Below are 21194 nucleotides of genomic sequence, written 5' to 3' on the forward strand. Positions count from 1 at the left end.
AAACATATCCCGTATCTCTGCTCAGTTGGTCTGGCAGGGTTTATTGTCTACCAATCTCTGACACAGGATGTCATTATAGTCACAAATGAGATCAAATAGGGGAAACAAAATAGCATGAACGCACTAAAAATAGTAAAGCGAAGCAGGCCATTAACAAGACTGTCTTGGAGCATTGAGGTTCTCGAATAAAACTTTGAAACATTAGATATGCATTTTTGAACAAACAAGTTCTTTCAAATTGACCTTTCTGCACCATTTTTGAGACATTATTTAATGGATGAGAGTGCCAAAGGACGCATTGAAAAACAGTCCCTGAATCACTTTCAGTAAGAAAACACATCTGATAGCAGCATTAGGTCATGATAAACAACACAGTGCTTCCAAGTTGTTCTGAATTGCCTCTGAACTGTCCATGTTCAAGCACTAACTAGCGTTTAACACAAGGCTGAATCCCAAATCCCTCTCTAATTCATGAACAAGGACACTACTTGGTGTGCAACACCATGAATGGACTGTAGAGTACATCCCACATAGCGCACCAGTATTACTGTAGTTACCCGAGTTACCTGGGGAATCACGTTAGGTTACCAAAATTCACTCTCACGTCTATAGAACTTCATCCTGTATGCAGGGTCACGGGGGTCAAAAGTCTCAGGAAACTTGGGACTTTGGGGTGCCAATCCATCACAGCGCACAAACATGCGTACTTGCAAGCATGCACGCTTACACCCACACACACACATGCATGCACACATACACCCATGACGCATGCCATACACACACTCACATGTGAAACATGTTTTTTGTCCTTGAATGTAACTATCCATGAATTTAAACAGTAGTCTAATGTCGGTTAACAGTACTGTACTTCTGCCATCCACTGTTGTGAAGGGTCTGAGATTAATTAAATTGAAGCTGTAGTTAACGTTTTTCCTGCCTAGTTTGCAGGGTCTCATAAGGTCCATGGATAGAGCTTTAGGATTTTATGTCTTGCTAGTACTGAACCTAAAAGCCTACATCAATCCATATGGAAAAAAAAAAAACTTCCATAATAATAATAATAATCTGAATAAAAACATAAACTGCAGGCACTCAGCATTTGCATTTCAATTCTGCGAACGTTAAAGTCTACTATAGCACCTGTTGTAACCAATACGACAAAAACAACAGAGACAGGATGTGAAAGCATCACAACTTCCTTAAGAATAGATAACTACACCGACCTCAGCACAGGATGCTGCCTTTACGTCGACAAAAATACTGGACCATACAAATATCAAGACTATTTCGCCATGATCTCATTAAAAATATATATATTTGAAGGTGATGACCCAGATGTTACACAAAACAGAAATAAAAATACTTAAAAAATTGGAGGCGGTATGAACAATCACTGGGGTATTATTTCCTTTTTAATCCACCTCCGTCCTGAAGCTAAAACAAACAGGTTTGGTCTTTTAACAGAACAAAGCGCATGTGGAGAACAAGTCAGCACCTCTGACCTTTCAGTCCGGGCATTATTAACAATGTGCCCGTAGCATGGCCAAAGGTTAACTGAAGGATCAAGAATTCTGGCCCAAAACTCACAACCTTATAAGGAAAGGCAGTAAAAACCTGTACAAAGAGTACTCTTGTACAAATTACCAATAGCAGTAGAATCTAAATTATTTCCAGAATCTAAGAGACATGTGGACATGTTCAGCTAGTCCGTGTCTTTAAAAAGAGCCAGTGCACACCATCATAAGGGGCTTTAAATAACATCGTACCTCATCGTGATCACAAAATTAAATTTAGCTCAGCTATAGATAGAAGATTAAAAACAAAGTGAGACATCCAAAATGTTTGAGATGATGAACTTGATGGAATTTTAATGCCCGTTTAAATGCAAGCTAAAACTAAGCTAAAATCAATAATAATAATAAAAAAAACTAGTAAATAAAATCATTCCAACAATAAACCAAAAATGTGGAAACAGGTTTCAAGCACAAAAAAAAAAGCAACGGAATAAAATTGAACAAAACAATAAATCTAACTTTCATTAGGGAATATGACTTATTGCTCAATATTTCATTTCACAAGAAAAGACATCAGACACCAGACTTTCCAGTGTTTCATCCTAAATCCTCAATAACATTCATGGAGATTTGTCCCCAGTGCACCGACTTTCACATCATACTCCACTGTATTTCAAAATTCTATTTGTACAAATTTGTACAAATGATATCAGATTCATCATAAAGCCAAGGCCAAAGCATTTGACACCAACTCCTCCACCTTCCCGTAATCTCTGTTCAGCGATGCTGAGAACTGATGAGAGACCTGGACCTGTCTAATGACAGAAGGTGACTCTAATCCATCTTAAGAAGCAGCACTTGGCAGCTCATAGAGCAAATGGTTCTTATCAGCCTCATGTGTTGGTTACAATCTGTGAAGCGGAGCAAACGTAGCGGTCTGTAGCAGCTGACCCCGGTGCTGCTGTCGGGCATCTGGATCAACTTCGTGCCTCTCTGGTATTCAACAAGCACTGATATTTATCACCTACAGCCTGGTGCAGAGGCTGGACACCTACGTACATTTAACCACATGTCTAATGAAACCCATGGACGAGCTACAGGAACAGCATTGGACAAGTTTAAATCAGGGGAGGCATCGGTTGACAAAGCAGATTAATAAAAAATAATAATAAAATAAAAAAGTATATATTTCATCATTTAGTTCAGCTGTTATGTGCATTTAGACTGATTTATTGGCAGTTAATGAATCAAATTACAGTAAAGCACTACATTAAACATTATACAGTGCCATGAAAAAGTATTTACCCATTCCTGAATTATTTATTTAGCATATTTGTCACACTTTGGATCATCAAACAAATTATATTATTACGTTAAGTTCAGCTTATTATTTGTCTCGTATACATGACTGCACAGTAAAATTCCTTATTCTTTGCTGTTTGAGGTCTGAGGGCAGCATCAGCCATTATACGGCACCCCTTAAGCAGACAGGGTTAAGAGCCTTGCTCAAGGTTTTAACAGTGGCAACCTGGCGGAGCTGGGACTCAAACCACTGACCTTCCGATCAATAAAGTAGAGCTTTGACACACTACAGTATGTTCGAACATCTTTTTTTCCATTAAATAAATAAAATCATCATATAAAAAACAAGAAGGGGCAAATACTTTATAGCACTGTAGGATAAAATTACCAGACCTACTGTATATTCATTTTCACACTCATTGTGTACCCTATGATCTTTACTAGACATGGAAACCACCAGGGATCACCAGATTCATTATCATCACAATACCCTGGTGCTGATTTGATTCGTATTAGAACTGCGTTCTGTAATTATCCCGATTCAATTATTTATTTTTACATATTTTTCTACAATTCTAAGCAAATTTATTTGCTCCTACCACACAGTGTTGTGTGAACACTAGAGTGCATGATCTGAGGGATTTCAGAGGAACAGCAACAGTCTACCACTTACTGCAAAACCCCAAAATACTGTATATCAAATAAAATTCATTAAAGAAAATCCATTATGGAATTCATGCATAAATTGCAACACACACACAAAAAAAATAAAAAATATCACAATATGTAGCTGAACCAATTTCCCCCCACCACCATCTCTAAATAAATAAATCTGTGTTTAGAGACATTTTAGTGCACATCTCTAATTTATGTATCGAGAATCAACTCAGAATCTTTATCAGTAAAAAACGATGTGACATTGAAATAATACGGTATAACTTAATTTTTGCAAAGCTTTAAGGCCCATGCATATTTTTTCCTGATCTTGCCATTTATAAGCATTATTAATTTATCTACTTAAGCAAACATACTGTATGTGCCCATCTTCCTGAGACAAATATGGAGGGTTTAACAACATCTCCTCGACTCTTTATCCCAGTTATTATAAACATTCCCTAATACAGCAATCTTTTTCAAATTAAAACCTAAAATGGACTGTGTTTACTGAAAATAAGGCAACTTTGGTTAGAGAGACTGAAACCTAAATCCAGAGTTTGTGTGTGATTACATGGCAGCAGGCAGGAACCTGTTGAGCCAAGAGCACTACAGCATGTAAGAATGTAGTGAACACTGCCAGTACTTTAACTTCTGATAAGCTATTCGGCCTGCGCTTTCATTTTTGACCCCTTAACTCTGCTAACCTTATAAGCCAAGCACGCATGATATCTCCTTAATGAAATAACCTGAAGGCTCGTTTTATAAACCCTTCACACGAACGGCTTTGGATTATGATGCATGCGATATGAACATGTTTAGAGAAAAACCGAGGGATCAAAATATGTGGTTATTAAAACTTGGGGTCAAAAGGGGTTCGCCATGTGAACTGAAAGTGCTCGTACTGTACGCATGCAAATGAGGAACGAGTGTCGGCATTCTGTAGGTCCAACTGTAATAAACTCTAGGACAAATGCATATTTTGTTTTCATTCCAATGCAATTACAGAATAATTTATCGTAGTTACTGAATGAAATGCTTCAAGACGAATAATGTGCCAGGAATTTAAAGGATTGAAGATTTCTGATTAATAAAACGGCATATTTGAGAATTCTTAGAAAGTTACATCATTGCATGTATATACAACTACAAAAACATATCACCGGCAATTTAACGTAATACATTTTTTTTTTTTTTTTTTTTAAGCCAAAGGATGAACCAACGCAGGGATTCTGATTACTCACTTGCGATAACCTTTGACCTTTACACATTAGTCTGGGATCAGTAGCTCAGCAGTGTTTAATTAAATATAAAAGGTTAACAAGAATAAATACAGTTTAGCTATCTAAAAAAATTTAAAATGTTAAACAGATAATTTACATAATTTTATTTCAGAAGTTAAAATTGTTGTTTACATTTGTAATAATATTACAGAAAGTTTTTTTTCTGCACTAAAAACTTCCATCACTTATTGTACTGTATAACGGACATTTAGAGACACTTTGAAATTAGACGCAAATAAAAAATTATAATCATTTTATATATAAAGTTTGTTTAAGGCTTCTCAGGCCACCTCAACAAGCAAAACACTAGGCCTTAACAACTGGTTGATCTGAGCAGGGCTCGTAATAAACACAAACACACAACACATTTATTCCAGGATGATGACTCACTGAACATATGACCAAGTCTTACCAGTTCTTCTTCAGCCTTGGCACTCACTATGGATTTACCCTGACACACACACACACACACACACACACACACACACAAACACACACGATACCAGCCTTAAAATGGGCTTAAGATGTGGCAGCCACAAGCATATCTTTTGTATCTCTGAGAAAGGCCTGGCAAAGAATTCCCAAAGAGAGAAAGAGGAGGAGGCAACAGAGATCTAACGCACTGCATCACTGTTAATAGAGAGCAGGGAACTAAACCAAGAATTCCCAAGAGGGAATTCTACGTACCAAGCTGTGAGTCAGAGCAGATGAGAAAAGGAAAAAAAAAAGGCTTTGGACTGAAGTTGACTGAAATGAAATGGCCAGTCCATAGCTGGGAATTAAAGAAAGATGACTAGGAAATCCAGCGTAGACAATGCACAAATGTTATCAACCATGCACTTCATTCCCGATGCATGTCTGTAGGATGGGAAAATGAGACAAATTCAGATAGTTAACAGGCTACCTATGGCTTCACACACACACACACACACACACACACACACAGACCTACACAAAAAGCTTCTTATAAGCCGGTATGCCTGTGTTAGATCACCCCCATCCCTGAGGACTGACTGCAACAGACAGCCGAGTGCAACAAATGCATTACATACACTACTTCCACAACTATAAACACACCTTATGCAGGGGAGCTGGGCATGTCCCAGAAACACTGCAATGCCACAAGAAAAAACAAGCCTCGAGGGAAGAATGATATCAGATAAGCGTCAGCGGCCCTGAGTAGCTCATTGTAAGGATTCCTGAATAATGACCCTCTTTAACCAAAACAATTTGGCGAATTCATGACATTTTCCAAAGTACTACAGTATCCAGGTTGCATTCTTAGACACGATGCATTTTCTATCATTTTCATCAGCCGATCCGACAGTGGTCTCATCTACAGGTATACAAATAAAGGATTAACTCTTTACAGGAAATACTTGGGAACATACTTTATTTTTTCTCTGTAATGCCCCCCCTCCCCCCTATTAAAGGGTTAAAGCACTTGAGATACATTATCGTTTCTATAGTAACAGCTCAATTCACTGGAACTTGTATGCTGAAAGTGCTACACAAGCCAAGCTCGATAATGAACAACTAAAATGGTTTAATTAACAAAAAAAAAACTTTTCTGTACGGAAAGTCTTGTTCCATTTTTTCACCGCTATGGGAAAGGGTCCAGGAAGCAGGATTATAGATTTTCTGCTTTCTCTTAGCCCTGTTAAGATAATGTCAGGAAATAAACAGTCATACCTGCTTTCCTAGAATAGTTTGCCATGCCGTGTAATGTATTATTCTTAGGATTCTTAAGAAATGCACAAAAGTGGAAACAAACAGTTTAGGGATTTTCTCTCCATCTCGTAATAATGATTCACGTCAACACATTTTCTGGAATAGATTACACTATAGCATAGCATTACATGTATATACGGATTTTTATGTCCATCTACCCTATTATAAAATTCATGAATTGAATAAATGAATAACATTTCAAGACAGAAAAAGAAACTTTTCATTCAACGCTGTGCGTCTTTGGAGCTGTAGATCTGCACTAAAACTTCATGTTGAGGTCTATTCAGAACTTGTACTGTACATAACTGTGGGCAGAAATAGAAGCGCAGTGCCCTGAGGGATGACCTATCTGCAGCATGGCATTTCCTGTTAGCCACTGTAAATGATATTGTTCCGCTTTGGAGAGAATTTCTAGAAACTAGAAAGATTCAATGAAACACTCGCTGCTTGTGCTACTCCTTGGTTCATTCAGATTTACACAATTTATACAATTTGTATATGATGCCTTGACGTGCATTATGATGTTCACTATAACGAGCAGCATCACATCTTCAGAGTCGACACTTGCACCCTGAGCTCGAGTCGGTGTGTGGTTTTGTCTGATCTCTCCACGGGTTTCCTCCGGGATCTCCGGTTTCCTCCCACCTCCCAAAGATTAGGCTACTGAAGATGAGTAAGAGAGAATGATTTACCATGCAAATGCTGTGTCAGAATTGGTCACTACAGAAGTAATAAAACATCACTAGCTACATATTTTGCGTTTTTCCAAAAAAGTATTACAGTCTAAATAAAAACACAATTTTTTTTTTTACGCAATTCAGGTCCTGCTGGTGTTTGTGTTCATATTTCCTGTGACTCAATGGAAATGAATGCAGGGTCACCGAACAGTCTATATACAGGCATCCTCAGTCACTCTAACTGTCCGAACAGACATTCTTATTCATATACTAGTACAATCCAGAACACACACACACACACCTCAAAACAACTGCATTTAATAAAAGATAAATGAATGACACAGCTCCCTTTGTGTAATAGTGACCTAGAGCACAGTTTGAATGGGAAAGGGATCCTGTATCCAGCGTGTTGTAACAGGAACAGACAGGCAGATAAATACAGAATACAGAAATACACAGAGCCACACATAGCTTTCCAGAATAGGAAAGTTTCTCCATTCCCACTAAAGCACATACACTCACACACTATAGCATTAACTAAGCCACAGTGTCCTTGAAACCAAGCCCTAAAATTATGTGCGGCCTCTTAGAGCACCACATGTCCGTTTCCGACAATGCGGAATCTCAGGACGATGCAGAAAAGCCACCAAACTTCCTGGTAACAGCATGTTCTCGTATGCTGATCATCTTTCCATCAGGTTGCTTTATGGACCAGTATCATCACCACCCGTCTTCCTGGTGACAGCATGTTCTCGTATGCTGATCATCTGTCCCAAAGGTTGCATTATGGTCCAGTATGATGATCACCTAACCTCCTAGTTACAGCATCCATTACGATGACCTTGCTCTACCTGTCTATCATGTTGCATTATGGTCCAGAGTACTGTATGATGACCCTCTGACATTCTGGTTCCAGCATGTTCTAGAATGTTGCTGCTGATTTGAGACAGCATTTCATGCTGAGGAAATGTCATGACGTAATAACACTCCTGAAGACTTGCAGACTAGAGTAGAAGCTGAACACAAAGCTGATTATTGTGAGCGGAGTAAGGGCTATATGACGGAAACAGCACGGTACCAACACGGAAAACACGACAGTGCCAAATGCCAAAAACAGCAGCGAGGCAAAACATAAACCATGACTCATGTCCTATTTCTACATATAGGATTATGACGTACAGCCATAAGAATGCTTTCAAAAGACTTTCCCTTAAAAACGACTCAAGTCACAGTAGGCCGTGAAAACATAGGCATGTTTCTCTGTTCATATGTGATATAATTTTACATATAAAAAAAGAGCATAAATGTGCATAAAATGTATTAATAGGAATCAAATCATCCTAAAGATCTGCATTATTATGTTAGAAAAGGAAATTAACCACCTTGCAAGTCAGTATAATCTTTTTAAAATTTTATGCCTTTGTTCCAATTATACATATTACATTCATTCCTCTTTATCCGGGTGATTGATCTTGTGCCTATCCCAGGAGTACTAGGTGTCAAGTTGGACTTAACCACCTTGACATCACGTCATGCGCACACTCATTCACACCAAAGGTAAACTTAAAGCATCTGGTTTAACTACCGGGTATGTTTTCAAACATAGGTGGGAACAAAAGAACCTGGAAGGAACCCACATGGATACAAGGAGAATATACAAAACACCACACATGGAGTAACCCGAGCTCGGGGACAAACTGGAGCTCAGACACCGAGAGCTACATGGACACGGACAGTGCTACCTGCTGAGTGACCGTGACGTCTGTGCGTGTTACAAATACACATACAGTACATAAAACACCACAACGAATGATGCATATTCTAGTTATAGCCAAGTGACAATGTCATATAATGTGTATTTACAATGGAGCAGTATATACGGTACAGTATATAAAGTCATAATTTTCTATACAGCTTACTATAAATAAACCAATACTATGCACAGTGAAGCAGCACTCCTGGTGCAAAGGCACATGTACTGTATTAAAGGTGAACTAACGCGATTGTGTTCTGTAAGAAGATTAATTATCCTCCCATGGCTAAAACAATCGGGTTGGAAAACTGGTCAGTCTTGTTAGGTATGCATTTTTAAACACAGCAAGCACGAGCGTGGATGAGTTTAAAACAAAAACATACACAGTAACCACTAGTGCCATCATCTCATTAAGCTAGAGAAATTATAAATCACTAAGCAAACACAGTGATCATTATATATATATATATATATATATATATATATATATAAAAAAATTCTGATAGGCAAGTATGAAATGATCATATGGTGTTATTTTGATGATTCCGTCACAATGATTTATTCAATGCAATGTCACAGTACTGCTCTAATGAGTCCTATGAATAGGCAAGGACAAGTAACACAATTGTGCAAGATTTTCTAATGCGCCATTTCCAAACACATTGTACACATGCGTTGATCAGTGTTCAGAATATTTTTTTTTTGTGCCTGCAACAGATCTGTTAAGATACACACCAGCCTTCTTTTCTGAAAGCTTATGCCTATTTGCTTTTTCTTATAAGCAACACAGACTATTAAATACCTACACCCATATGAGACGGTCTATTTATGCGCTTTAGAGATTACTGATCAAGGCTGTGTCATGGAACAAGACACCAAACACACCAGTCATACAAGTAACTAAAAAGAGGCATAGATTTAAACATTTCAAACTTTTAGTGCTCCAGGATAAGAGACACAATGCTTTCACAGGAGCTCCTCCTAAAAGTGCATTCTGTTAGTATACGCTTTGACGTGTCCTAGCAATAAAAGACAAACCACTAGGAAACATGGCTACAAACCAGTGTCACACACACGCACACAGTCAGAGAAAACCCGCAAGCAGTGACGCATTTTACACCGAAATGCCAGAAAGCCAATATGATTCCTTCTACGCCACCATGGAGACCAAGGCTATACAACAAGCACCAAATACACACATGGGCTATATTAGAAAATACTGTATTTAAAATGTTCAGTCACATATTTTTAAATGTTTTTGCACGAAAACCAAAAGATTAACATTATCTAATGCCAAAGTAACACTTTGTAAAGATTCTCATGTCCCTATAATCTAAAAATTTTAATTTTTAGATATATTTGTATATATCTTTATTGAAGAAAATTATATACATTATTTATAATATGTAAAATTATATATACTTGCATTTATTTAATATATTATATAATAAAAGCAAGTATATATATAATATACGTTTTACATACATACATTATATATAAAATAAATGCAAGTATATATATAATATTATAATGTATATAATTTACTTCAATAAAGATATATATATATATATATATATATATATATATATACACACACACACACAAATATATCTGTAAATAAAAATAACTTTAACTAACTGACATTAGGGTTACAGGACTTTCTCCAGGCTACTGGTCAGACCTTTTTTTTTTTTTTATATAAATAATATTCTAATTTAAAACGAAAGTTCAACAGGGAATGTAACGTATATCGCATAATCCCTTCAGGCCATGAGCTGCATATGCAACATTAGGGGCGGGACTAAAAAGCGCAGATGCAAGCGATTGGCTAGTGACATAACTGCCGCGAGTGCACACTTTCCGTTGAGAGCTCCTGGCTGAAGATGAACGTAGCAGTAATAAACCTCTGGATGATGGAATGAATGCGTTTTTGTTTGCACCACCCGGAAGCATGGCTGCAATCAGCAAAGAATTAGCAACATCTGAGGCTGATCGAATTGTATTTATCAGGGTTGTATCCTGATAAGATCCACAAAACATTCAGGTTTAAACAGGATCTTGCACCTACTCTACTATGCTGAGCCCTGACCTTCATTTATTCATTCATTTATTCTCAGCAAATACTTACTCTGATTGGATCTTAGCATATTTGGACCCTATCCCAGGAAAAAACATACCATAGGTACAACACGCATAATAGCACTACTGCAAAAATTAAACCTTTTATTATTAAATGACCAAGATCACTTCTCTAGTTCATGAGATGCTACAAGCAGCTGATGAAGTCAGCATGGATTTGAAGGGTAAAATGAAATAAAAACCAAAAAAGGGATTTCATATAAATATATTTTTGACCACAATCCCCTGGGAGCTTCTTGAATAGAGAACTCTTTACTCCAGTGGAAAGATGGGGAAAGATCTTATTTTCTTTGCCATCTCAGCACTGTCTGTCTTCAAAACTCATAGCCAAACCTTTTGTTTTTTTTTTTCTTGCAGATTGCACAGTAGCTAAAAAAAGAAGACATTCTTACCCAGGATGGAGTGGACCCGCACTGACAGCTGGGTTCGCAGGATCAAAATGGGTTTTTTGCCAACACTGAAAACAGAGAAAGAGAGACAGAAACGGTATAGGATGAGCTGGCAGTCAATTGCGGGTCATTTGGTAGCCAAAACACTTCAGAGATGTTTAGGGAGTGCTGAGCTTATTCACTGCTTGCGTCGGCACCGTAGCATTGAGTCGTCTCCAACACACTCGAACCCGATGCAGTCGTTTAAAGTGGAGTGTTAATGCAGATGACGGATGATGTGAACGAGTTACGTGATGACTATCCCACATATGCGCTCAGTGAAGATGGCCAACGTTAGGATTAGTGTTAGGATTTGGAAAGTCAGACTAAGGAGAATCATGCGACAGACGTGGAAACTATGCTGCAGGAGGGTCAGCTGCTAAAGTCGGAGCGCTTTATGGCCTGGAATTTTTACTAAAAAGGTGCTGCATGGCAGCTGAGACGAAACAACAAAAACATAAAATAAAGCAAATTACAAGTCTATTTTTATGGGGTTTTTTGTTCGCATGTTATTTTAAGTGACGCGTTTCAAGTTTGGCGCTCTCTACACTGTGTGGAACCTGACTGAGTTCCAGCTGTGACCACATACTTGCTGGGGTGAAACACACACACACACACACTTGAACAGCATGACCTTATAAAACTAAGATTAGCATGTAACTGATCACTACAAGCATACCGACTGGGAAAATAATGCTCAGGAAAAACCAAGTCTCCCCACCCCCCTCATTACGGTTTTCCTTCTTCTCCAATGCCCCTGATTACATCATTTCCAGAGATTTTTTTCCCCCTTCACTGGCTAATATGTTTGCTTTCTCAGCACAACTTTATAGTCCCTGCTTCACTATCTCAGCGGAAAATAAAGAGTTTGATTTTGCTGGTTCGTTTCAATTATCCACACCGTCTCCCCCAACAATCGGGAGAGGTTTTTATTTCATTTTATTTTCGTGTGTACAAAAGCTAGGGAACATTCAAATCAAGTCAGGCTTACGTACTGTATACGTCAGCATTAACACTGTGTGAGCTCCCATGTACAGTACGAATTGATGCATTACTTCAACCTGATGATAAACTATGCAGTTTGAAGCTTTAATGATCTTATTACAGGTAGACAGGATTTGGGTTTATGGTGTAACAGACGAAAAACATTTCAGCAACAGAGGAATCGACAGAATGTAGAGGAGAGCAAGACGAAGCTTGCGATGCTGATTTATGCAAATCAATAGTCAGGTTCTTGTCAAGTTCTCATCATTATAAACTCCAGGTGTGAATTATATTAAAGGCTAGACTGCTCACACACATTATTGCTACACTATTAAAGTAAACATGAATTCCGTTTTGATTAAGTTGGGAATGTTTCTGGAGCAACTTCTTGAATCAATGATGTCCTCCGGATGCTCACACGTCTTTAGGGCAATGATGGCTCAAATAGTTAAGACTCTAAGTTACTGATTAGAAGGTCGAAGCCCCAACATGCCAAGCTGCTACTGTTGAGCCCTTGAGCAAAGCCCTTCACCCTACCCGCGCTTCAGAGGCACTGTGTCCTGGCTGACCCTGCACTCTGATCTCAGCGTCCCAACTGGGATATGTGGTAAAACAACAACAACAACAACAACTTTGCACTGTTGTAAGGTAAACGTGACAAAGAACTCAATCATAATTATAATTTCTATTGTGTAGTGCAGAAGTTTGGTCCATAAATAAAGTTTAATGATTACTCATTAAAAATGCCACCTTTCTCTTCTTCTTTGTCTTTCGCTGTTCCCTTTCATCTGCCTCCACCCAACCCTATCCTCGGCTTCTTCTTCTCTCACCCCAACTAACTTCCTGTCCTCTCTCACTGCATCCATAAATCTCCTCTTTGGTCTTCCTTTAGACCTCCTTCCTGGCAGTTTCAACCTCAGCATCCTTTTACCAATATGCTCACAATCTCTCCTCTGAACATGTCCAAACCACCTCAATCTGGCCTCTCTGACTTTATCTCCAAAACATCTAACATGGGTTGTCCCTCTTATGAACTCAGTCTTGTTCCCATCCATCCTTGTCACTCCCAAAGAGAACCTCAACATCTTCAACTCTGCTACTTCCAACTCTGCCTCTTGTCTTCAGTGCCACTGTCTCTAAGCCGTAAAGCATCGCTGGTCTCACCACAGTCTAGAACACCTTTCCTTTCACTCTCGCCTGTACCCGCCTCTTCACCTGCTTTTCCACAAAAATGCCACCTTTCTACACGCAGCCAATTACCTTTATCTCAACAAGCACTTAATATCCACCACTTGTGGGCACTGAAGAGAATGTTGCCAGAGACATGGGTTGACCTTAAATTCAGCCAACCTATAAAATCAATCATTACTCAGGCCTCAAGAGCTTATTAAACATATACAACTGCTTGTTTTGGTTGAAGTTCTCAAGTCGATCCGACATAACGTATTTAAGTTTCACGTATAATGAATCCAGTCTATGTGATAAATATGGAACAGTAGATTAGTAAAGGCTGAATTTTAATGTTTAAAGATTACTATTAATGAAAAGGAAAAATTACATAATCATCTGCTAAACATACATCTGTTATCAAAGTGTATCTAAACTTAGCTATGCACTTTCCCTGAAAATTCACCAGAAGTTACAAACTGCATTACAGGAAAGCATAATAAGAGTCTCTTTATTAGGGGGAAAAAAACAAACATTGTACTTCAATCACTCCGTCATGTTACATGAATGAGGGCAAGTGGTTCACTCCCACTTCCTGCTCTGAACCAAGTTCTCATACCAGGAATCTGTGAACAGGGGAGTTTGAGTGTGTCAGTGTGTAAGAGAGAATGAGCGCCGGAAGTACCATAATCATTAGGAACCCATTCGTTCTATCGCACAGCTTTGTTTAATAACTCCACGAAGCCTCATCCTGTTCTGATTGTTGGGATGAAAGCACCAGAAATGAAGTAAGTACACAGCTGACATTCGAAGAGAAAGAGAATAATTTTCTCAAGCAGGAAATCAGTTATGATGGCAACACATTAGAAAAACAGGGAATCATCAGTAACCAGAAACATTAGGCAATTTCCTTTAAATCGTATTAGTAGATGAGCGGTCGAGTATTTTGCAATGGATCAAAGGATTAATGTGGAATTCAAGTAAAAGATATTTAAAATTAACTTTATATTAATTACACAAAGACAGTTTAATCTACAAACCGTAAACATGTAGGTATAACCCCCCTCCCAAGTACTCTTGTTACTTTATACAGACTGAGTACAAAAGAGTAAACCCTCTAAACCATCTAATATGACTTGTGGTGTTCACCAAGGATCGATTTTAGGACTGCTACTTTTTAATCAATATACAATACCCTTTGTGTCATTTGGGGGTCAACACATTTTTCTAAATAGCAAAGCTTAGGGTCATTAGCATATTGTTTTCGTGTCTTCTTTTGACACAGGACCAACTGACACTAGTCACTATAACTGACTATTTTTAGATGCATTGTAGATGTTAATGTCTAGACACAGCAGCCAGGATAAAAGCAAAGTTAACTTACTGAGTCAAATGGACAGTAATAGAGACCAAAATGTCCACCAAAATAAATTCTCTAGAACTGATCCCAAGACCATAGGTCAAAAACCTTGTTTTAGAGCACTTAAAATAGAAAGATATACATTACACCTGTTTTAAAGGCAGTGTATTGGTTGCCTGTCAATTTCTGTACTAATGTTAAAGTTGTCCTTTTTTTGGTTAATAAGAAAGCATTTAATGGTCTATATTTTCCATGCAATCAGGACATCTTGCAGTCTTTTAGCTGCTTCAAGGATGATTCATGCTGTTGGAACAGTCCGTCTATGGATCTAAGATCAGCTATTGATGCTTTTCAACAAATATTAAACTTACCTCTTTGGTTTGCTTTTTATTACAAAATTATAGTGATTATTAATCTATATTATTTCTTCACACATTTGTGTTATTGCATTGCCATTTTTAAAGTAAATATTGGCTTTATTAAATATATTTTAATGCCCTATTGTCATTTTTCCCTAAAACACTTTGAATTGCATTCACCTGTTTGAAAGCCTGCTATAGAAATAAAGCATGATTTGATCTGAACACACAGCCATTGTTTTATCCTCTTGTACAAATATTTACAAAATCTAGATGCCTCATTTCCCTACTGTATTTTTACAAGGTTTTAATTGTTTATTTGAGCTGTCTGAATATGCAGCTAAAGACGACTTACGCCAAATCCTCGTAGAACTGCTCCAGTTCATCTTTTTGCTCTGCCAGTGAAGACTCTATATCCAGGTAGTTTCCATTGGAAGCCACCTGCAGTGCACACTCTTCTAACTGAGGGGTGGAGAAAACAGAAGTCAAAGCCATACACGTGGATAGGCATAAAACACACACACACACACACACACTTTAGGATCTTTTTGACCTTGCAACTTTTGTACCACTCTTTGCTTCTGCATTGCTAAAGCCATCTCAAACAGTGAAATGAAATAGCATGGCTTTATGGCTGGCAGTGAAAGCGTTCACTCTGGTGTGAATGCATTCCAAAAATATTATACAACAGCAAAGAAAAATGCCTTAGTCCACACCACAAATGCATTCCAAAAGCTCAGCTATATCTTAACCATGAATTATGGAAACTCTTCCTGGCCATCATTATCCAGTCCAAACAGCCGCTGAAGGGACCGAAAGGAGCTTCCTCAGTCTTATCTGGCTGCATTTCCCATGCTGTACGGCAACAGTGCCACGTTCGCTGTAATAATGAGGATGATTTAAGCTGTTCCTGCAGCCCTTATCTGCTGCTTACAGATCCCACCCTTTCCTTAAGGCTTGAGTTCATCACATCCGTACACACAAACAAAAAAAACAAGCCCAAGAAATGTGCCATGTTATTGTAGACCTTTTACATGTTATGTTCAAGTTCAATCTCCCTTTGCCTTTAATTTGGTTCTTTTGATGCCAATCCTGATGCCATCCTAAGATTAAACTCACAGAAATGGACTGAAATGTACTAATCCTTGTGCTTTGCTTAACTCATCCTTGTGCTTCTAGCAATAGTACTTACCTTTTATCCATCTTTTTTTTTTTCTAGGAGAAATATGCAATTGTGTATGAGGATACAGTTTAGTTTCTTCCTTTCTGAGGGTACAAAAGATCATAAGTGTTCACATTTCTAGTTCAGTGGCTTGAGCCAAAATTAAGAACCAAATTACAGGGTGTCCCTGGTTTAAAAAAATAAATAAATTATCCAGTGTCCGCCACTGAGACGTTGGTGGGGGTGGATGGGTGGTCCCTTGGGTGCTATGGGTTGCTGAGTCAGGTCTTAATCAGACTAGTTTGTCTGGTGCATTCCATGGATGCTCAGTCGAATTAAGATCTGGGGAATTTGGAGGCCAGATCAACAACTTTTTTTAACTCTTTGCCTGCTAAGCCACATACTCAGCAGGCTGTGATGTAGTGAGTCTTCTCATAACTTTTGGCCAGCACTGACATTTTATGAAACTTGTGCTAAATTGGCTTTTCTGTGGGATTGGATCGAACAGGCTGGGCTTGGTCCTCACAGGCATTGGGCACCATTGACCCTGTCAGCAGTTTACTGGTGAATAACTGATAATCAATGTGAGTCAATTCACCTGCCTGGATGATAAGCATACATACTTATTATCTTTCCAAAATAAACTTAAAAAAAAGTCGGCATGGTCGCGACGTACTGTACTGTATTGCAAAAAAAATCAAATAAAAAATGTAACATCTAAAATGCAATTACACTTCACAGCTTCACAATTGACCATGATTTAGAGAATGTTTTGTAAACTAGGTAATATTTTCAGACATAGAGACTTGCATAAAGAGGATGTACAGTAAGCCTATTTGACAACAATATTGATGCCAAAAAGTGACAAATTGGAAATCACATCTTGAGGCGCCTCCAACGCCTGGTGGAAATGTACAGTATTTATTTCCACATTAATTTATTGGGTCGAAAAAAAAATAATAATAGGAAAAGCCTTCACACAGTGCCTGTACAACACCTGCTGAAAATCCAAAACAAACCGAACCTGCTGTTGTGGAAGCGGCGTGGGTAAGTTTGTAGCAAAATACATCAAAGACGCGAAGAAACATTTAAACTAGATACAATAAACATTTGAACTAGAAAAAAGGCGCGAGGAAACATTTAAACTGGATAAAAGGAATATTTAGGCACGAGGAACTTTTTAACAGCTTTTAAGGTTTTTTTGACGTTATTCTGAGCCTTTACCTGGAATAAAGGGAGAGAGAGAGATGAGCTTTACCTTCAGAGGAGCTTGGAGCAGTTTCTGGACGCCGGTGATTTGCAAATTTAGCGGCACCAGCTCGTTGAAGTCATACTGAGGAGGTCTCCGAGGCTCGGGGAAGTTAGTACACACAAACGGGTCCGAGTCCTCAAGATACTGAACTCGACACGTTATAATCGCCATGTCTGAGGCTCGAAGAAAAGACGTCCAGGTACAGAGACTCGGCTTTCTGCTGAACACCGAGTCCTACAACCACCACGCCACCGATTTAAAGCTCCATCAACACCCTGGACTGCTCACAGAGCCTTAAAGGGAAGCTCTGAGTAATGACACTTACTAACTCACTAACTCACTCACTCACACTGTAGCTCCAGCCTCTAACACACAGCGACATGGGACTGGACGTCTTAAAAATGGGAACAGCGCCGCCCATTCATTTCATTAAAGTGCCAGCATACCTCGGTCCCACCAACACCTGACACACATAAAAATAAATCTCATTTATATATATATAAGTCTCCCCGTTTCCACTTTTATCGCACCAGAAGGTAGAATACAGGGTGCCATTATTTTTACCATAATACATTGCACGTGCAGCTGTTCCATATGGAATTGAGATTCAGTAACTGTAGCCAACACACAAGCTGCAGTTCTCATCATGACATATAGGGGGCAATCATTTGTCAGTGACCAATTCAAGACAACAATTACCCTACAGGTGCACATGGGTGGTGTACAGTTACTACACAGACATGCAAGAAAGAAAATAGACTCCTATCAAATTTTGGAGTAGTGGTAACTAGGGTCCAGGTTCGATTCCCACCTCCCACAGTCCAAAGAAATACAGATTAGGCTAACTGGCATTCCCAAATTGCCTGTAGTGTGTAAATGAGTGTGTATGCGTGCCTTGTGGCGGTGTGTCCAGGGTGTACCCCACCTTGTGCCTGGGATACTGTAGACTCCAGACCCCACACGACTCTGCATGCAGGGTAAAGTGGTAAAGACAATAAGTAAGTGAGTGAGTGAGATTTGTGATAAAATGTACGCACTAGAATTAACATCTTGCTTTTTAAATCAAGTGAAGTTTATCTATTAGTAAATTATTACTTTGTTGACTTTGTTGCTTTTAGCAGCTTTAAGAGCGCCAAGTCGCCTAACCATAGGACGAGAGGGTTGTTCTTAACCGATCCTCAAACATCATGAAGACATACAGTGGTGTGAAAAACTATTTGCCCCCTTCCTGATTTCTTATTCTTTTGCATGTTTGTCACACTTAAATGTTTCTGCTCATCAAAAAACGTTAACTATTAGTCAAAGATAACATAATTGAACACAAAATGCAGTTTTTAAATGAAGATTATGTTATTAAGGGAGAAAAAAAACTCCAAATCTACATGGCCCTGTGTGAAAAAGTAATTGCCCCCCCTTGTTAAAAAATAACTTAACTGTGGTTTATCACAGTTAAAAGTTCAATTTCTGTAGTCACCCCCAGGCCTGATTACTGCCACACCTGTTTCAATCAAAAAATCACTTAAATAGGAGGTACCTGACACAGAGAAGTAGACCAAAAGCACCTCAAAAGCTAGACATCATGCCAAGATCCAAAGAAATTCAGAAAAAAATGAGAACAAAAGTAATTGAGATCTATCAGGCTGGTAAAGGTTATAAAGCCATTTCCAAAGCCTTGGGACTCCAGCGAACCACAGTGAGAGCCATCATCCACAAATGGCAAAAACATGGAACAGTGGTGAACCTTCCCAGGAGTGGCCAGCCGACCAAAATTACCCCAAAAGCGCAGAGACAACTCATCCGAGAGGCCACAAAAGACCCCAGGACAACAACTAAAGAACTGCAGGCCTCACTTGCCTCAATTAAGGTCAGTGTTCACGACTCCACCAAAAGAAAGAGACTGGGCAAAAACGGCCTGCATGGCAGATTTCCAAGGCGCAAACCACTTAAGCAAAAAGAACATTACGGCTCGTCTCAATTTTGCTAAAAAACATCTCAATGATTGCCAAGACTTTTGGGAAAATACCTTGTGGACCGACGAGACAAAAGTTTAACTTTTTGGAAGGTGCGTGTCCCGTTACATCTGGCGTAAAAGTAACACAGCATTTCAGAAAAAGAACATCATACCAACAGTAAAATATGGTGGTGGTAGTGTGATGGTCTGGGGTTGTTTTGCTGCTTCAGGACCTGGATGGCTTGCTGTGATAGATGGAACCATGAATTCTACTGTCTACCAAAAAATCCTGAAGGAGAATGTCCGGCCATCTGTTCGTCAACTCAAGCTGAAGCGATCTTGGGTGCTGCAGCAGGACAATGACCCAAAACACACCAGCAAATCCACCTCTGAATGGCTGAAGAAAAACAAAATGAAGACTTTGGAGTGGCCTAGTCAAAGTCCTGACCTGAATCCTATTGAGATGTTGTGGCATGACCTTAAAAAGGCGGTTCATGCTAGAAAACTCTCAAATAAAGCTGAATTACAACAATTCTGCAAAGATGAGTGGGCCAAAATTCCTCCAGAGCTCTGTAAAAGACTCGTTGCAAGTTATCGCAAACACTTGATTGCAGTTATTGCTGCTAAGGGTGGCCCAATCAGTTATTAGGTTCAGGGGGCAATTACTTTTTCACACAGGGCCATGTAAGTTTGGATTTTTTTTCTCCCTAAATAATAAAAACCATCATTTAAAAACTGCATTTTGTGTTTACTTGTGTTATCTTTGACTAATAGTTAAATGTGTTTGATGATCAGAAACATTTAAGTGTGACAAACATGCAAAAGAATAAGAAATCAGGAAGGGGGCAAATAGTTTTTCACACCACTGTATTTTAGAAGGTCTGGGCTGACCAGGTTTTAATGTTTTACGCATTTTTTGAAACTGAAAATAATTTTGATTGTAGAAGAAAGGGGATTTTAAGATCCATATTTTTATTTCTAAGCATGCTTAGAAAATGAAACAAATAGTAGTCATGTTATATATACATTGTCTAAATATATATATTTTTATATACAACTCTAATTCATTCTCTGTGAAAGGAATGAACTCTCAATCATACTCACACCTGATATGCTAATGCAATGCATTTTCATTTTGCAATTAATTTCCTGCATCAGTATATATTAACACGGGTATATACAGTAATTAAGTAGACTTACAGAAATCAATAGACTTCCAAATCAAGCTTTAACTAATTACAATAGTTGCATTAAACTGGGTGTTCATTTCTTCCACCAGGGCTTTGAACCTGATGATTACAGGACACAGACATTCAGGCAGAAAATAAACTAGCTTAGTTTTATGATAAAATGTATGCACCAGACCATTATCACGACTACTATTGGACTCCTTTTTCCATTTAGGTGTGTATATTATATCACAAATCTATAAAAGTCTAGTTCCTTCAACATGTCACTGGTAACTGTATAAACATACA

The 21194-nt window shown here is 38.5% G+C and overlaps 1 protein-coding gene across 6 annotated transcripts in view; it reads right to left on the reverse strand.

Moving 5' to 3' along the window:
- The window catches only part of fhod1 (formin homology 2 domain containing 1), a 57672-nt gene extending 39554 nt beyond the window's left edge, over positions 1 to 18118 (reverse strand). For all 6 annotated transcript variants that reach the window (XM_053491659.1, XM_053491658.1, XM_053491655.1 and 3 more), the window contains exons 1-3: positions 17772 to 18118; positions 15707 to 15813; positions 11446 to 11510 (exon numbers count right to left, since the gene is read on the reverse strand). In XM_053491659.1, the coding sequence (XP_053347634.1) occupies positions 11446 to 11510; positions 15707 to 15813; positions 17772 to 17936 (337 nt within the window). In that variant the 5' untranslated portion in view covers positions 17937 to 18118. The remainder of the gene's footprint in view (positions 1 to 11445; positions 11511 to 15706; positions 15814 to 17771) is intronic.
- Between the last annotated feature and the right edge of the window lie 3076 nt (positions 18119 to 21194).

The sequence above is a fragment of the Clarias gariepinus genome, chromosome 3 (assembly GCF_024256425.1).
Source record: "Clarias gariepinus isolate MV-2021 ecotype Netherlands chromosome 3, CGAR_prim_01v2, whole genome shotgun sequence".
Lineage (NCBI taxonomy): Eukaryota > Metazoa > Chordata > Actinopteri > Siluriformes > Clariidae > Clarias > Clarias gariepinus.